The sequence below is a fragment of the Zymoseptoria tritici genome, chromosome 9 (genome assembly GCF_000219625.1).
Source record: "Zymoseptoria tritici IPO323 chromosome 9, whole genome shotgun sequence".
NCBI classification, from domain to species: domain Eukaryota; kingdom Fungi; phylum Ascomycota; class Dothideomycetes; order Mycosphaerellales; family Mycosphaerellaceae; genus Zymoseptoria; species Zymoseptoria tritici.
Window position 1 is genome coordinate 1,721,263 of NC_018210.1, and position 15,651 is coordinate 1,736,913.

At 49.5% G+C, this 15,651-nt stretch overlaps 3 protein-coding genes across 3 annotated transcripts; 1 reads left to right on the plus strand and 2 right to left on the minus strand.

Moving 5' to 3' along the window:
• Positions 1–3,891: 3,891 nt before the first annotated feature.
• Positions 3,892–7,563, plus strand: Pkc1b (kinase C-like protein; the record flags this gene model as incomplete). Its single annotated transcript, XM_003849459.1, has 4 exons — positions 3,892–4,339; positions 4,389–5,841; positions 5,902–7,442; positions 7,502–7,563. 4 exons carry the CDS (start codon positions 3,892–3,894, stop codon positions 7,561–7,563), a joined length of 3,504 nt encoding a protein of 1,167 aa, XP_003849507.1.
• Positions 7,564–8,096: 533 nt separating this feature from the next.
• MYCGRDRAFT_75846 (secreted peptidase-S8) lies at positions 8,097–10,354 on the minus strand (the record flags this gene model as incomplete). Its single annotated transcript, XM_003849563.1, has 6 exons — positions 8,097–8,187; positions 8,248–8,380; positions 8,433–8,830; positions 8,894–9,156; positions 9,209–10,012; positions 10,085–10,354. The coding sequence occupies 6 exons, from the start codon at positions 10,220–10,222 to the stop codon at positions 8,097–8,099; spliced, it is 1,827 nt and encodes a 608-aa protein (XP_003849611.1).
• A 1,432-nt stretch (positions 10,355–11,786) lies between these two features.
• MYCGRDRAFT_47221 (uncharacterized protein) lies at positions 11,787–12,723 on the minus strand (the record flags this gene model as incomplete). The annotated part of the gene is made up of 2 exons (XM_003849562.1): positions 11,787–12,593; positions 12,670–12,723. The coding sequence occupies 2 exons, from the start codon at positions 12,721–12,723 to the stop codon at positions 11,787–11,789; spliced, it is 861 nt and encodes a 286-aa protein (XP_003849610.1).
• Positions 12,724–15,651: the final 2,928 nt, after the last annotated feature.

Here is a 15,651-nt window from a genome sequence, read left to right on the forward strand (position 1 = left end):
GGACGGAGTACTCCCTTTATAACGGAGGCCTTCGAGCCCTTCTTAGCACCCGCATAGGTATAGACAGTATCTAAAGCGGCCGAAAGGGCCTAAACGCGATGCCTTAGGCAGTCCTCGGTAGATCCTTAGGCTAGAATAAGTCGCTTGCAGGGGGTGTCGGGCACTTCTTTACCCTATTAGGGTTAGTAGGGCACTTTTAGGCAAGAAGGGACCTAAATACTTATAAGCTCCCTCTTTTGCTTTATAGCCTCCTTAGCGAGCAACTTCTCGCGCTTTCTAAGCACAAGCAGTCCCTTTTAGTCGAATTCGTCCTTGCCTTAGTACAGATAGAGGCCGTTAATACTAGTAAAGGAGTTAAAGCGCCTAAAAGGGGGTTAACGGTGCTAAATAGACCCGAACTAACTATATATACCCCTAAATGCGTACGTAGATCGCCTTATAGGCTAAACAAGCCGCCGCAGCTATCGCTTCGGTACTATCGGTAGCAATAGCGGCCTTGCGGAGCGCATTAGCCCTTATAATATCGCCTTTAACTAGTTCCGGCATCTTTTAACTATATTAGCCCCCGAAAGCCCTCTTTTAACCTTATATATACATACCTAGAAACAATCGCGGTTAGAGCAATTATAACACTTTAGGTAATATTCGTCCTTATTATTAGCTACCTACTTATCTAGCGAATCGCGCGCAAAGAGGCAGAACTAGGCCAAATCGGCCTTATTTAAAGGCTTGTTAAGGCAGTTAACGCACGGATTGCCCTTAAAGATGCCGTTAGCAGCGAATTGCTTACGTTAGGTCGCGATAGAGGCGGGTTACGTTATAATAGGCTCGTTCGGTCGCGGATAGGGTCGTTTAGTAAGAATAGCGGTTTTTCGATAAAATTCGAGGTCGTCTAATAGAAGATAGGGCTAAAAGGGAACTAAACGCTACGTTAGCACTATATAGGCTACAAATGCCCCTTAGGGGGGCACTTTTAGACCTATTTAGCTATTAGATAGGGTTAAGTTACACTTACTAAGTCTACATAAGATTATTAAAGAAGAGAAGAATTCGAGGGATCCGAGCCTAGGTTTTAAAGCCGCGGTAGACCCTAATTAAGGCCTTAGGCTATTAAACTTAGCAAACACTAAAAAGAATTTACTCGAGGTAAAACCGTTTAGAGCGCGACGCTCTACGCAAGGAGGGGGGCTATATTATATCTACCTCCGCCGAATACCGACAATCGGCATCTAATCCCCTGCCTTAGCAGCATATGCACCCCTACTAAGGCCTTTTAAGCTCGTTTAAGCTAGATTGCGCCTATATTATAAGGATACGTAGAATCTCCTCCTTCTAAGAGAGTATCGAATCGAGTCTGTTCTAAAGTAATTCATACTGCTACTCTATTCTTAACTACACCCTTTACACGTACGATATATCGACATCCTTATACGTAGAGGCATTCTACTAACACCTACTATACTTAGATCCTTCGTCTACGACATTATAAAGGTCTATCTAAGCCGCTACTAGGTCCTACGATTTATACGTCGATATAAGGATTAGATCGATTTATAATACCTTAATCTACTAGATAAGAGTAGGAAGAAGGTAGACTCTATAAGGTAATATAAGGCATACTACGACCTATTAAAGAGTAAGATTAAGCTAATAAGGGCACTAATACGAGTAACGAGAGCGGCTCCGGTTTATCTAGACTATATATAGCCGACATAGAGACTTCCGTTATCTCTACGAGTAATTAGCGATATATTAGGGCCCTTCTAAAGGACGTTGTTTAAGAGGTAGTTAAGGGCTTAAACAAGACGGAGTTTTAGAAGCTAAGCAACACCGTTCTTAACCTCTAAACCGAGAATTACCTCCTTAAGAGCGAGAATAATAGCCTCCGGTAATGCTTTAAGTATAAGAAGTAGAAATAACAACGTAGTAAGCTATTACTATCGATTCCTTATAACTAAGCTACTTAGTTCTATTTACTAGCTAAACTGTAAGCTAGTAAGGCATTACTTGCTTAGAAGGAGGCTAAGAAGGTCGCTAAGAAGTAGCGTAAGGAAGATAATACTATTACGAAGAAGGTAGAATAATAATTAAGAGCTAAATAGCGGATATAAGCTATAGCAGACTAATAGCATAAGGCGGCTTAAAGGGCTAGATAGAAGGCTGCATAAAGGGAGACTAAACAGGCTAATTTATAGCTAAATACTAACCTCTAAGCCTCTACTCGTAAAGTAAGCTATCTACTACTACGAATAAGATAGCCTAAAGCGTAGGTAGTAGCTAAAAAGCAGCTAATCGTCGTATTAAAGGTACCCTTATACCGGAGGGGGGGTATATAGACAGCTAAATCCTCCTAGCCTCTAATACGTATAATATTAAGGCAATAACTTTAAGCTACTTAGAGCTAATAGATATAATTAATGCGATAAATTTAAGCTATTAAACACCTAGTTGTAACTACTAGTTGTAAAGATATTAGCTATTAAAGTAGTGTAGTAAATAAAGCTATGCTCTTGTAAGAACGTTACATTACGTGATCCGTGCATAGCGTGAGCACCACTTCTAGTCCATTGCCGATAGACGTCCAGACTGGCAGAACGCGCTGCATATTCTTGTCGAGGTCGATTGCTCCTGTCTCCTATTATCACCTCCACTTCAAGTGGATGAACACATGAGATGCCTTTGCTTCACAAGGTGCTACAAGAGCGATCGATGAGATGAGCCGGGGTTGCCGTACATTATTGCGGGTCCATGCAAGTTGGCGAGCCAGGTTTCAAAAACTCGATACAAGACAGTGCGACCATCACACGCACGAATGGCTTCGATCGAGTGCAGGTATCAGATACTTCTTCTTCAATAAGTACAGTAGTCAGTAATGCACAGCACACGATTACACAGTCCTGTAACCACTTCCCAACGTCAAAACTTGTTGAGCAGTCATGTAAGAGCTCTTCTGCCCTGAGCAATCATCATCAACATTGAAAGCGTTCCCCTCACACATTGCCCCACTCTCCCTCTCCCAGACGATTTCTCCGCTGCATAGTTCTATCCTTCGGCGGCGCCTGATCAACCACAACACCATTGCATGATCGTTGTCTTCTCCGCATTGTCGAGTCTGTCCTTCTACCATTCTCTCCCTCCACAGGGGACTCCACATCGCCACCTTTGCCGCAGCGTCGTACTGCTCGTGGCTGTGTTGCAGTTTAGAGGAACTCTACCTTTTGCTAGCAGGGTCACTAAATCCTCTATTCTGTGGTCTCTGCATCACCCGGAACTTCTCCTCCACCACCGAGGGGCGCTGTTTGCTCCGCTACTGGATCTGCGGCACAAACAAAACACTAACACAGTGCTTTCCCACCACGGCTTAGACGGTTCGCCCTGCCCGCTCGCAGATAGAATCCTGAACAACACACACGCCCTGCAGCTCCTGTTTCTTACCGCACGAGGACTTCGAATTTATTCCACGTCTTCGTCCTGCCGCTGAAGGTACAGTGAGACGACGTCGAACCTCAGGCCGCCAGCAAAGCAAGCCAGCCTGGAAAGCGGCTCGTGTTTGGGCCTTCCTTGGAACGTTCGAGTAAAAGCTCTCTCCCGCTCTCCCACACATTCCTACCTGCCAACGTTTCTCGACGGCACGTGCTTGAACTGCTGGATACGACCTGCGACGCAAGCTTTGCACTCGAGTGTTGTGTTCCGCTCACCACCGACAAATCTTCTCCGGAAGTCCGCGCGGCGAGGTGCTTCACTTTGCAGGTCCCACTTCGCATCCCCGCTGGCTGATAGCTACATCCATCAATACGCCCACCTACGTTTCCTCACGTCTGGGACAGCACCGCACACCGTCTCAGACTCCTCCACCCCAACCCGCCCATCCCGGGCCAATACACCGACACCATGAACGAAGATGCGGCCATTCAAGATTTGCACCGCAAGATCGATCGTGAAAAGGCCATCATTAATGCCGCAAACCAGATGCGGCAGGCAACAAACAATGCCTCTGTCAATTCTCGCGTCGAATCCAACATTCGCGATGCCAGGCGGAATATTGCATACTTTGAGCAGACGCTACAAGACTTGAAGGCGCGAAAGATGGGCAATGACATGGGCAATCTTTCCGTGTCTGGGAATGGAGGACCGGCAACACCACACCATGGATCCCGAGGAGGCTCTGGCAGCGGCATCAACAACGAGCAAGGCTACGGCGGAGGTGCCGACTATGGGAATCCAGGTCCTGGAGGATATAGCATGGGCGGTGCGCCTGGACTCATGCCACCTCGAGCACCATACGCGCCAGGTCCTACAGATAGGTCGCCGCGAGCGCGTCCGAACTATAGCAAGCTCGGTGAGCAAGGCCGAGGGTATGGTCTGACACTCCTGCTAACTTTTGACAGATCTGATCAAATACGACACCGCTCACCTCGGCCCACGAATCCAGCTCATGTTGTCCCAGCTCGAATTCAAACTTTCCGTGGAGAAGCAGTACAAGGACGGCATTGAAAAGATGGTCACACTATACCAAATGGCAGGCGATCGTAAGAGCAGAGGCGAGGCAGAACTGCGCCGAATGGAGAGCAATCAAAAGATCCAGCTTCTTACGAGGGCACTGCGGAGATATGAAGACCTTCACGTTGATGTTGAGAATGGCGCAGATGGCGCGGATGACGATAGTCTGGACACTCCCAGCCAGCGCAAGCCGCTCACGGGTCACTTGTCGGTCAAGATTCATGCTGTGGCAGATGTGGACCATGCAGCGTCCGGCCGGTTCACGCGAGGGCCGGACACATTCGTAATCATGAAAGTTGAAGATGCTTTCAAAGGTCGAACGAAGGCGACCAAGACGGATCGATGGACCGACGAGACGCACGAGTTCGATGTGGACAAAGCGAACGAGATTGAATTCACGGTATACGACAAATCGAGCGGAGACCATCCCATTCCAATTGGCCTCCTATGGATCCGGCTATCTGACCTCGTGGATGAGATTCGAAGAAAGAGGATCGAGACAGAGTTCAACCAGGCCGGGTGGATTACCGCTGATAAGATGGACGGTTCTCCTCGCCCGGATATGCAATTTCAACCACCTCCCAACTCTTCTCATGGCGGAGGAATGGGCGGATCCACTGCTGCTGCTGCTGGAGGTCCTGCTGGCTCAGGTCTCGCCCCGCAGACAGGACCCGTATACGTCGATGCCTGGTTCTCACTGGAGCCCGTCGGAAGAGTTCAGATCACGCTCGGTTTCGTCAAGCAGACCAAGGATCGCAGGCCATTTGATGTTGGTCTCAATCGAAAGGGTGCCGTACGTCAAAAGAAGGAAGACATCGTGGAGCAATACGGCCACAAGTTTGCCGTGCAGACATTTTACAACATCATGCGTTGTGCTTTGTGTGGCGACTTTCTCAAATACACCGCAGGCATGCAGTGTGCGGACTGCAAGTACACTTGCCATCAGAAATGTTACTCAAAGGTGGTCACGAAGTGCATCAGCAAGTCCAATGCTGAAAGCGACCCGGATGAGGAGAAGATCAACCACCGCATCCCTCACAGATTTGACGCATTCTCCAACATGGGCGCCAACTGGTGTTGCCACTGCGGATATATGCTGCCACTGGGCAAACGACAATCGAGAAAGTGCTCCGAGTGCAAGCTTACGTGTCACTCCAATTGTGTGCACTTCGTTCCGGACTTCTGTGGTATGAGCATGGAAAGCGCCAACCAAATCCTGGCTGAGCAGAAGAGAGCCAAGGGTCGCATGCTGCAGAATAGCACCAAGCTGCGCCCACCCGGGCAAACCTCAACTGGCAGACCGACTCCACCCACGCAGACTCAGAGCTTTGCTCCGACACTGTCTCATCAAGATCAGGTTGCTCAGGCGCAGAGAGACGACGGCGCGAGGCCTCAGGACAGGTTTTCGTACGGCAAAGATCGCATGTCGGATTCGTACGACCAGCCTCCACGAACATCATCATATGGTCCAGCTGGTGCTGCCGATGCCGCCAAGGCTTCAATGAACTCTCCCGGTTCTCCCGAAAGCATGCACAGACCGCCTGCTAACCGCACACAGTCCTCCCAAGCTGCTGCAGCCGCGGCGGCTGCCGCCGCAGCTTTGTCTTCTGGCGGCAAGCCACAGGATCGGCCAGGCTATAACAGAGGCTCGACCGAGTATGGCCAGCAACAGCCATCATCTGGTGGCTACGCGGACGGCTATGCCGAGAGCAAGAGGCTGCCAGCGCAACCTCAACAAGCATCTTACAACCCAGCCCACTACGCGGCGGTCGCCGGCTACCCACCTCCATCGCCTTATCAGCAGCCAGTGGCCCAGCAGGCACCGAGACCACCACCGAAACAGGCCCAGTCGTCCCCGTACCAGCAGCAACCACCTCAAGTCTCTCAATCTCCAGCTCGCACGCAATCTCCCAGCACAGCACCACCGCCCAGCATGTCCGTCACCGCACCTGTGGTCGAAGAGAGGAAACCAGCTCCTCCCGCCAATTCTTCTGGCACTGGACGACGCATTGGTCTGGATCACTTCAATTTCTTGGCCGTGCTTGGTAAGGGTAACTTTGGAAAGGTCATGCTTGCAGAGACCAAAACCAGCAAGCAATTGTACGCCATCAAGGTTTTGAAGAAAGAGTTCATCATTGAGAATGATGAAGTGGAGAGCACCCGCTCTGAGAAGCGCGTGTTCTTGATCGCCAACAAGGAACGTCATCCCTTCCTCTTGAACTTGTACGCCTGCTTCCAGACCGAGACAAGAGTCTACTTCGTCATGGAGTACATCAGCGGAGGTGATTTGATGTTGCACATCCAGCGCGGACAGTTTGGCACCAAGCGCGCACAGTTCTACGCGGCCGAAGTCTGCCTCGCACTGAAATACTTCCACGAGAACGGCGTCATCTACCGCGACTTGAAACTCGACAACATTCTTCTCACGACCGAAGGCCACATCAGAATCGCCGACTACGGTCTCTGCAAGGAAGACATGTGGTATGGCTCCACGACCAGCACCTTCTGCGGCACGCCCGAATTCATGGCGCCGGAGATATTACTCGACAAGAAATACGGCCGCGCCGTCGACTGGTGGGCTTTCGGTGTGTTGATCTACCAGATGCTGCTGCAGCAATCGCCCTTCCGTGGCGAGGACGAGGATGAAATCTACGATGCTATCCTTGCTGATGAGCCCTTGTATCCGATCCACATGCCGAGAGATAGCGTGTCGATTCTGCAGAAGCTGCTTACCCGCGAACCGGAGCTGAGACTTGGTTCGGGTCCGACTGACGCTCAGGAGATTATGAGCCATGCTTTCTTCCGGAATGTCAATTGGGAGGATGTCTACTGCAAGCGTGTGCCGCCGCCTTTCATCCCGACTATCAAAGGACGGGCGGACACCAGCAATTTCGATTCGGAATTCACGAGTGTCACGCCGGTGCTCACGCCCGTGCAGTCTGGTGAGTCCGATTGTGTGTTCCCTACATTTTCAGAAATTTATGCTAACATATTTTCGCAGTACTTTCGCAGGCCATGCAAGAAGAGTTCCGAGGCTTCTCGTACTCTGCCGACTTCGTTTGAGAGGACTTCGACTTGGAAGACGGAGGCGTGACTGTCGTTTCAGGAGGTCGACAATGGCGGGTGCGAACGTTTGTGTGATACCCAGTGAAGGAGGCAGTTCGGGAGTGGGGGTCTCACGATGGACGAACAGTAGACGGAGAAGGCGCAGAGAGGGGGCCCGGCGATGTTGATGTTGATGTGGAAGCGTAGATGTCAATTCTCGGCACCAGCATTGTGGGGGTTCGGAGACGAAAGTTGACGACTTGAAGGAGAGAGAGAGGTTATGACTTGACGATTGGAGTGGACAGAACCCCGACACGAATATGTGCTAAGCCGACAGTAATATCAGCCGCTTCTGTTCGAGTTTTCTCATGATCTCATCGTTGATGCAAGCCAGACTGTAATACTGCAGAGTTCCACGATCGGGAGCTTGGTGTGTTTACTGTTGTTGTTCGAACGACCTGTTCATTCTGGTTGTCTGTCTTTCTCTAACAATACCTCATCTGATCATCCGGCGTAGACCTCCCCTTCAGCAAGCCCTCAACGACCCTTCTCTACACACCAAGAGCGGCGCGAATGTTCTTGAAATCAGGCGTGCCATATCCAGTCGCCAAATCCCAACCATCCTTCGCCGGGAAACCAGATCTAATTCTCAATGTCAGCCAACGCACTTCGCCCACAAAAGCGACCCAATGGAAAACTCACGTGTTACAACCCCAAATGTTGCCAACGGTGATATCGTTGAAACCCTTGCCAGCTCGGCTGTAGAGCCACGGGTTCATGAATCCAAGAGGAGGACGACCAGCAGCGATGAGAGCATCGTTGACGTTGGTGAGGACTACATTCAAGTCAGTACTGATTTCCCGAGGAAGACTTTCGAAACAACTCACTTCCAGCAGCCGCCGGCGACGAAGCACTGGTTCCGTCGACGAGAGTATTCTTCCCTCCGTAGACGACCACGAATCCGTACCCCTGAGCCGAGATATCCGGGTACGCCCGTCCGTTGGGGTTGTACAGTCCCTTGTGGAGATTGCCGATGCTCGCGAGGTACTTTTTGACGGCGGACTTTTGGTACAATGGTTGGGGGAAGTAGTTGGAGACACCGCCGCCGGCCACGTAGCCGTTGCGCACGCGGTAGGCGACTTCTTCGGGGTTGATGTTCTTGGTTCCGCCGACGGTGGTGACGTATGGACACGAGGCTGGGAAGGACGGTTGGAACTTGGGGGTGTTTTTGCCGTCGTTGGAGAGGCAGGTGCCGTTCTTGCCGACGCCGTTGTCGCCGGAGGAGCTGGGTAGGGGTCGTTAGCAGACGTTTGGAGGGAGGTCGAGATGTTCTTCGAAGAGAACTTACAAAAGGAGAGTGGAACCACGAGCTCCCAGGGCGGCGAACTCAGCGCAGACACGCTGGGCGTAGCTCTTTGGGACGGACTGCTCATCGTCACCGTAGGAGGTCGAGATGGTGAAAGGAACGGAGGGCTGCGAGAGAACGTAGTTCACCCAGGTCAGGTAGGGCTCGTTCGTGTTTGTTGGGGTAGCGAGATCTGGAGTGAAAGGAGGAGAGCCGCCGGTAGAGTAGGTGGTGAAACGAGTAGGGTAGGCAATGCCTCCGACGGTCTACGATGATCTATTAGCGAGCGATTGCCGTCGCACAAGACATGCAACTCACCTGAACGTCCAAGTTGGCCTCAACATCTCTCTCGCCGTAGAATTCAGTCTCCAATCCCTGGAAGTTGATACCGTTGTCCACAATCTGGTAAGAGTACTGGTACTTCGAGTCCGCGTCCTTCCTCTGCTGGGACATGTAGATGTGGAAATCAGAGTAGTTGGCAGTCTCGTTGAGGTAGTTGGTCGTGCCGACGTAGTTCAAGTGGGGTACTTTAGGTGTGTAGTCGACGGTCCTGTACAGCGTGCGGAGGCAAAGACTGGAAACGGCGGAAGTGTTGCACACGGCAGCTGCGTCGTTGCCACCGTAAGTCTCCAGGTTGGTGGAGTCGGCGCTGACAGTGGCTTCCTGGAAAGTCAAGCCTTGATCTTCCAGTCCAAATGGCAGCTTGGCCATGGCTTTCGGATCGCTGAAGTAGTTTGTAGGTTGAATGGTGTCGATGTGTTCGTGGAGCCACTTGGGCAAGCTGTACTCTGGTGTTCGCACGATGCGGCTGCCGGCATCGTTCCCATAGACGTGGTATTCGGTGTCAAGCAGATCCTCGACTTCGGTCACTGGCAGGTTGACGATCACCCAGTCCTTCGCCGGTGTGTAGCGGACTTGATCCAAGCGGATGTTGTTGTCTTCAAGCCAATCGTGCACAGCTCCGAGAGCTTGCTGAGAGGGTGCAACGAGGGAGGTGACATCGTCCTGGGACAAGTGCTTGCCGTAGAGGTGGTGTTCTGGGTCGCTGACTTCGAGGAGCTGTCTTTCGAGTTCCTTGAAGTTGCCCTGCTTCACGCCAATGCGGAGGCTGATTGTGTGACTCTGCAGACAGTGTTAGTCGGTTGTGATTGTAGGCCGTGTTCGATCGATGTTTGTGCCATCGGGACAACTCACTGGATGTGCTTTTCCGAGCTTCTTCCATTGACTCGGAACAAAGTGTGAATCTTTGATGGCATAGTCGGCCTTCTTCTCCAAAGGAACGGCAAATGTCGCCGACAGCCCACAAAGGGCGAGGAAGATGGAACTCCTCATAATTTCTCAGGATTGAAAAGTGATGCACAATAAGATATGCAGTATGATCAACGAGCTGCTCAACGATCGATGCCGCTTCTCCGTCTCTTCAAAAACGCTGCAATGCCTGTCTCTAATCGAAGGCGAGGAATGGCACAGAGACGACTTTCTCAAAGATATACAAGCAGCAAGGACGCAAGGTCAAATGGGCGCCCACCTTCTCTTTAAACGGTCGTACTTGCTCGGCACCCCCATTGTGCTTTCGACGAATTCGTGACGCCGCGCCGATAGCTCCTGCACATCATCATGCAGGTGCACGGCGAAGTGGTGCAATCCATTGGTGGCTTCCTGATAGACTCTCTCCGCCTTCTTGGCCCGGAAGCGATCATCGTCCGGAGAGGTCCACCTTCCTGATCAAGCTACGATAAGATTTCAGCAAAAGCATCCCCAAGCGTTTGCCAACCACTTGCTTGGTTAGTATCCGACTCTAGGCCAAGCGATTGAGCCGAAGCATGCGACTTGTTGGTGTTCCATTGCTTGCTGCGGTGACATTATTGGCCGCCAGCGCCAACATGCTTTTTGCGGCGATCTGCGAACTGTGTATGCGAGCCTGTACGAAAGCATGAAGAAAGCAAGGTCGGGCCAACTCTGCCGTGGTGGGGTTTTCTTGACTCTCCACAATTATCCTGTGGATCAATGTCCCTACCTTATTCTTTTCAACTCCCTCGCGGGGCTTTGGCTTTCAACTTGACGCCGATTTCTCAGATGCTCGCGGGATATTATCTGTTCCCCCTTCATCCCTTGGCGAACCTCGATTTAACCAACCTACGCCAGCTACGGCTGTAGCCAGGCCGGACTGTTATTAGCAGAGGACCTCCGCATCGCCCAGTACGCCCACTTTTTGTCGGCATCGCGGGGACGGGCTCCACACTACGGTACCGACACTTTACTTCAGACACCGCCTTTGTACATCCGGTACACTTTGCTTCTTCCACGGTTGGAACAACCTCAATGATTACAACCCTCCGCATTGATGGAGTCATCGATTAGTGTCGTTGCAATATACCCCTGGACGGTCATTCACATAAGGCGATAAACCCTGGAGATACCATCCACAAACCCTTGCAGGTCGCCGAAATAGGAAGGCACGAAAGTCGGGATATCTGCGGCTATCACATCGCCTTCCTAATTGCGCTCAATGGCTGGATACGACGATGTGGGTGAAACTTCTTAGTTCGTCCTTGCAAATGTCGAGAATCTGTGAGCGATTCTTTTCGGCGCTTGGAGACTCCGGTCCGCGCTCCCCAGTGTAGAGACTTCGCGTGGGTAGCATATTATTGCTGGCCATATAGACCGAGCCGGCTGAATGTTACATGAAAGATTCGGCCGGCCTTGGCTCGTCGAGATCTTCAGTATCTTCAAGACTTGCTCGGCTGCTCCGATGTTCGTTTCTCGTGGTAGACGCCGCTTGTGCTGTAGTGTGGTGCAGGCAGGAGCAACTCCAAGGCGAACGACCAGTCCGTGAACGCAGTCTTCCCTCAACAGTACATCCCGCCGGCAGCGACCTGATCATATCTCCATCTCCTCATCTCCCACCCAGCATATTCCTCGCCCACTGATAACTCCCCAAAAACACCGCACCACCAATACTAATCCACGTCGTCCTCGGTCCAATCCCACTAAAAAACACCTTCCCCCCCTCTTTCCTCCAAATCTCCCTCGTAAGCTGCACCACCCCAACCCTCCCCGTAGCCAACATCATCCTCGTCTTCAACACATCCAACGGCGTCGTCAGTCCCGCCGCCACGGCTCCCGAAATCGACCCAAACACCGCACTCTCCGCCGCCGTGACGTCCCCCACCCCTCCTCCTCTCCGCCGTACCGACCAACGCTTCAACCCCTCCCACAACGGAAACTGAATCACCGTAAACGGCACCTCCCTCATCACCGTAATCCCCCACCCGCGATACAGTCCCATCCACACCGCCCCATACCCCACCGTCTTCCTGACCTCCAAAATCGACCTCAACGCACTCATCGAACTGGGATACTGCCTCGCTTGCGCCCGCTGCTTGACCACCTCCGTCGGCACCCTCACCGCACAAGCCGCAATTTCCCCCAAACTCGCCGCGAGCATGTGTACCCCCGCGTCGCCATATTTCCCCCTCGTGTGTGTGCTGTCGGAGGAGGCGAAGGCTCGTTTCGTGCCCTCGTATGTCACGAAGAATAAGGCTGCGCCCGGAGCGGAACCCACGATCGCGGACCCGATTCCGCTGTAGACGCCGCGGAAGCCGCCGGAGGCGAAGAAGCCGGGAGAGGATTGGAGGCGGGTTTTGAGCGTGTCGAGGGGGAAGAGGGAGATGTCGACTGTTGAGCCGGCGAGGGCGCCGGCCTGGTGATTGTTAGATTTGAGGTCATGGTGGTGGTGGTGGTGGGGAGGGAGGTTTTGGGGAGGGAGGTGGGCGTACCAGTAGGGATCGCGCGTAGGGCGACTCGATGAGAGTCTGTGGCCGTGGGTCCATTCCCTTGCTGTGATGTTATTGAGGGTTGGGTAGAGACATGATGAGCTGCTCGAGGATTGAAGGTCCACGAATTTGTTGGACCGTCATCAGCGAAGTCGGGATCGGCGAAGAAGCACGGACTTCAGTCCGCGAGGGTATGGATAAGGCAACATTTGGATATTCTAAAGAGCAGAAGGGTCGGGACGCCAAGCCTTCTAAATCTAACTCTAACTTCCTCTTACTAATGTAGCTATTAATTCTCTTTACGACTATTACACCTGCAATACTGTATTAAACATCTTTAGAAGTGCCTTATCTTAAAGCTCTCGTTGTAAGCTATCGCCTAATGTACTTTTTATTAATATCTAACTATGCCTCGTAGCGCTACCGCTACCGGCGCATTAGCTCGAAGAAGCCTTACGAGGCAGGACGAGAACTTAATAGAAGTATGCCTTCTCGACCGCTAGACTACTCCGGACGTTGTTAACCTACTTCTAAACGATAGTAGAGGCTCTCGCACTTCTATCTACGTGCATATTAAACGATATAACCTTACTAGCACCGTCTTCCCTTGCCCTAGTAGCCGGCTACGAATAATTAAGCTATATTATAGAGACTATATCCTCGAGTGCGTTATCGAACAACTATAGCTCTAGTATAAAGAACTATAAGAGCTGCTATACGAACGATATAGACTATAGGTATCTAAATAGACAGTTAGCTGCTATCTCGCAGATAAGGACTTTATAAATAAGATACTGTCTCGGACGGCTACTTAACGAGATACTATTATAAGGGCAATATTTTAAGTATAAGTATAAGAGCTTATAGCGTGCTAGCTTATATATGTTAATAAGATATATATAAGTAATAAACTAGCATTAAGGAGAAGGGGATAGTCGCTAAGGGGCTTATAAGCAAGAGATATTTAACACCTACACTACTCTAAGCGATTTAGCGTTCTACTAGCCTATACTATCGACGGTTATCTTTCTAAGCCTCTAATTAAGTAGGGTAGTGTTACCTCTAAGGACTTTATATAGTAGATATAAACATGCGTCCTTCTACATTATAGACGGTTTCCGGCACTACGTAGTGTTATTATTATAGATAACTATACTACCTATAAACGAGCTACTCTTCGAGAGATATGTTCTATATATAGCGTCCGTCTACTGTTCCTTCTACCCTACTCGCCGGACTACAACCCTATTAAGAAGATGTTTAAGTTGCTAAAGCATTAGATATAAAGGCACTATAACCTAATGCTAGTATATAGCGAGGATAACTAGATTAAGAAGTTTAAGGCGTTTCTTACTATAGCTTGTAAGCATTAGGACAGAGGGGTTAAGTATATAAACTTGTTTAAAGCCTATTATGTATTATAGTAGCCCTCGAGGGCTATATCTCGGCCCCTAACGAGCCGATTCCTATTATTATAGGCTTAATCGAAAGCCCTTATCTTACTCTAGAAGCCCTTTGTGCTTACTTATTTTTTATGTATTATAGTAGTAGTAATATTAGCTATTAAAGAGGTGTTATAATATCTAAGAATTCGCTAAGCTTATAAGCTTTAAGGCTAAACCCTAAATTCCGTTACCTCCGCGGGGAAGCGGGAGCATTTGCTCTTAGCTATAGTCTACACCGCGCACTTATGCACGCGTTTTATACTTATAATATGTAATTTATTATATAGCGTAGGCTCTGTGCTACTACGCAAAAAAATAACTAGCGAATTTAGTTATGTTATTATAGTGCAACAATTAATGCAAGTTAGTCGTGTCGTAATTTATAGAATTTAAGGTTCTTAGGGTTCTTAAATCCGACTTAGATTTCTTGCCCCTCGATCTACGAATACCGAGAATGTATATATCTTTACTATTTTGCAACTAATCCTCCCTATTCTTTTTTGTAATACTAGCGCGCTACCTTATCTCGGTAACTATATGTCTATATTTAGAGAATGTAGAGAAACGATTGCGCGGCCGTATAGGAAAGTATTAGGTTTGCCGCTAATAAGAATTTAACCAAAAAATAAGGGTCCTAACGCTAGCGCCGCGCTAGTTACGGAGAATATTATTCGACTTTATATTAATACCGTCTATTAAAGATAATTGTTATCTATTAACATGCATATACTATGTTATAGCTCGTCGCTATTAGTAAAGCGTAAAAAAAGAACGAACATAATCGGATTTGTAGTAGTAGAGATATCGCGTATATAATAATTAACTAGCTTCCGGACTTAGCTTTAGCTTAAACTCTACTACCTCTAAGTCGACAATAACTATCCTCGTACCTCCTATATAGCCTCTAATAGCCTTAGATACTTCTTAATATTGTCCTTATCTTGTAGCTACTTACGAATACCCCTTTGTCTAACTATACGCTCTAAGCGCTCGTTAGGCTCTTCCTTTAGTATGTCTAGAGTCTAGAAGTCGTCTAATAGAGTAGCGGCAACGACCTCTATTAAGATCGTTTATATTATAGGATATCTGTTACTAAGCTATATATAGTAACCTTCTACGTTCTTAACCTTGTTAAGCTCTTCCTTCTGCCCTAGAGGGCTACTACGTTACGACACTACTACGGCCGGTAGTAGTATAGACGGCGGTAGAGGGTAGTAGTACTAGTAAGGAGGGGGGGGGGTAGTAATAGCTATTGTTGCTGCTATATTAGCTAGTCGGCTACTACCTTCTTCTTACCTCTCGTAGAGTCCTCGTTTATCTAAAACACCGTCTCTATAAGATGTAGCGGTATAGTATCTATCGTAGTAGTATTAGCCTTAATATAATTGCTCTAGTCGCTAAGGGTCTTACTATTTACGCCGAAGTGCTAACTACGGAATATTATATAGCCTACGAACGTAGACGTCTTATTAGAGCTAACGCTACAAAACCTGTCCTAATACTTATACATGTTTATAAGCTTTAAGAAGGTGTCCCTCTA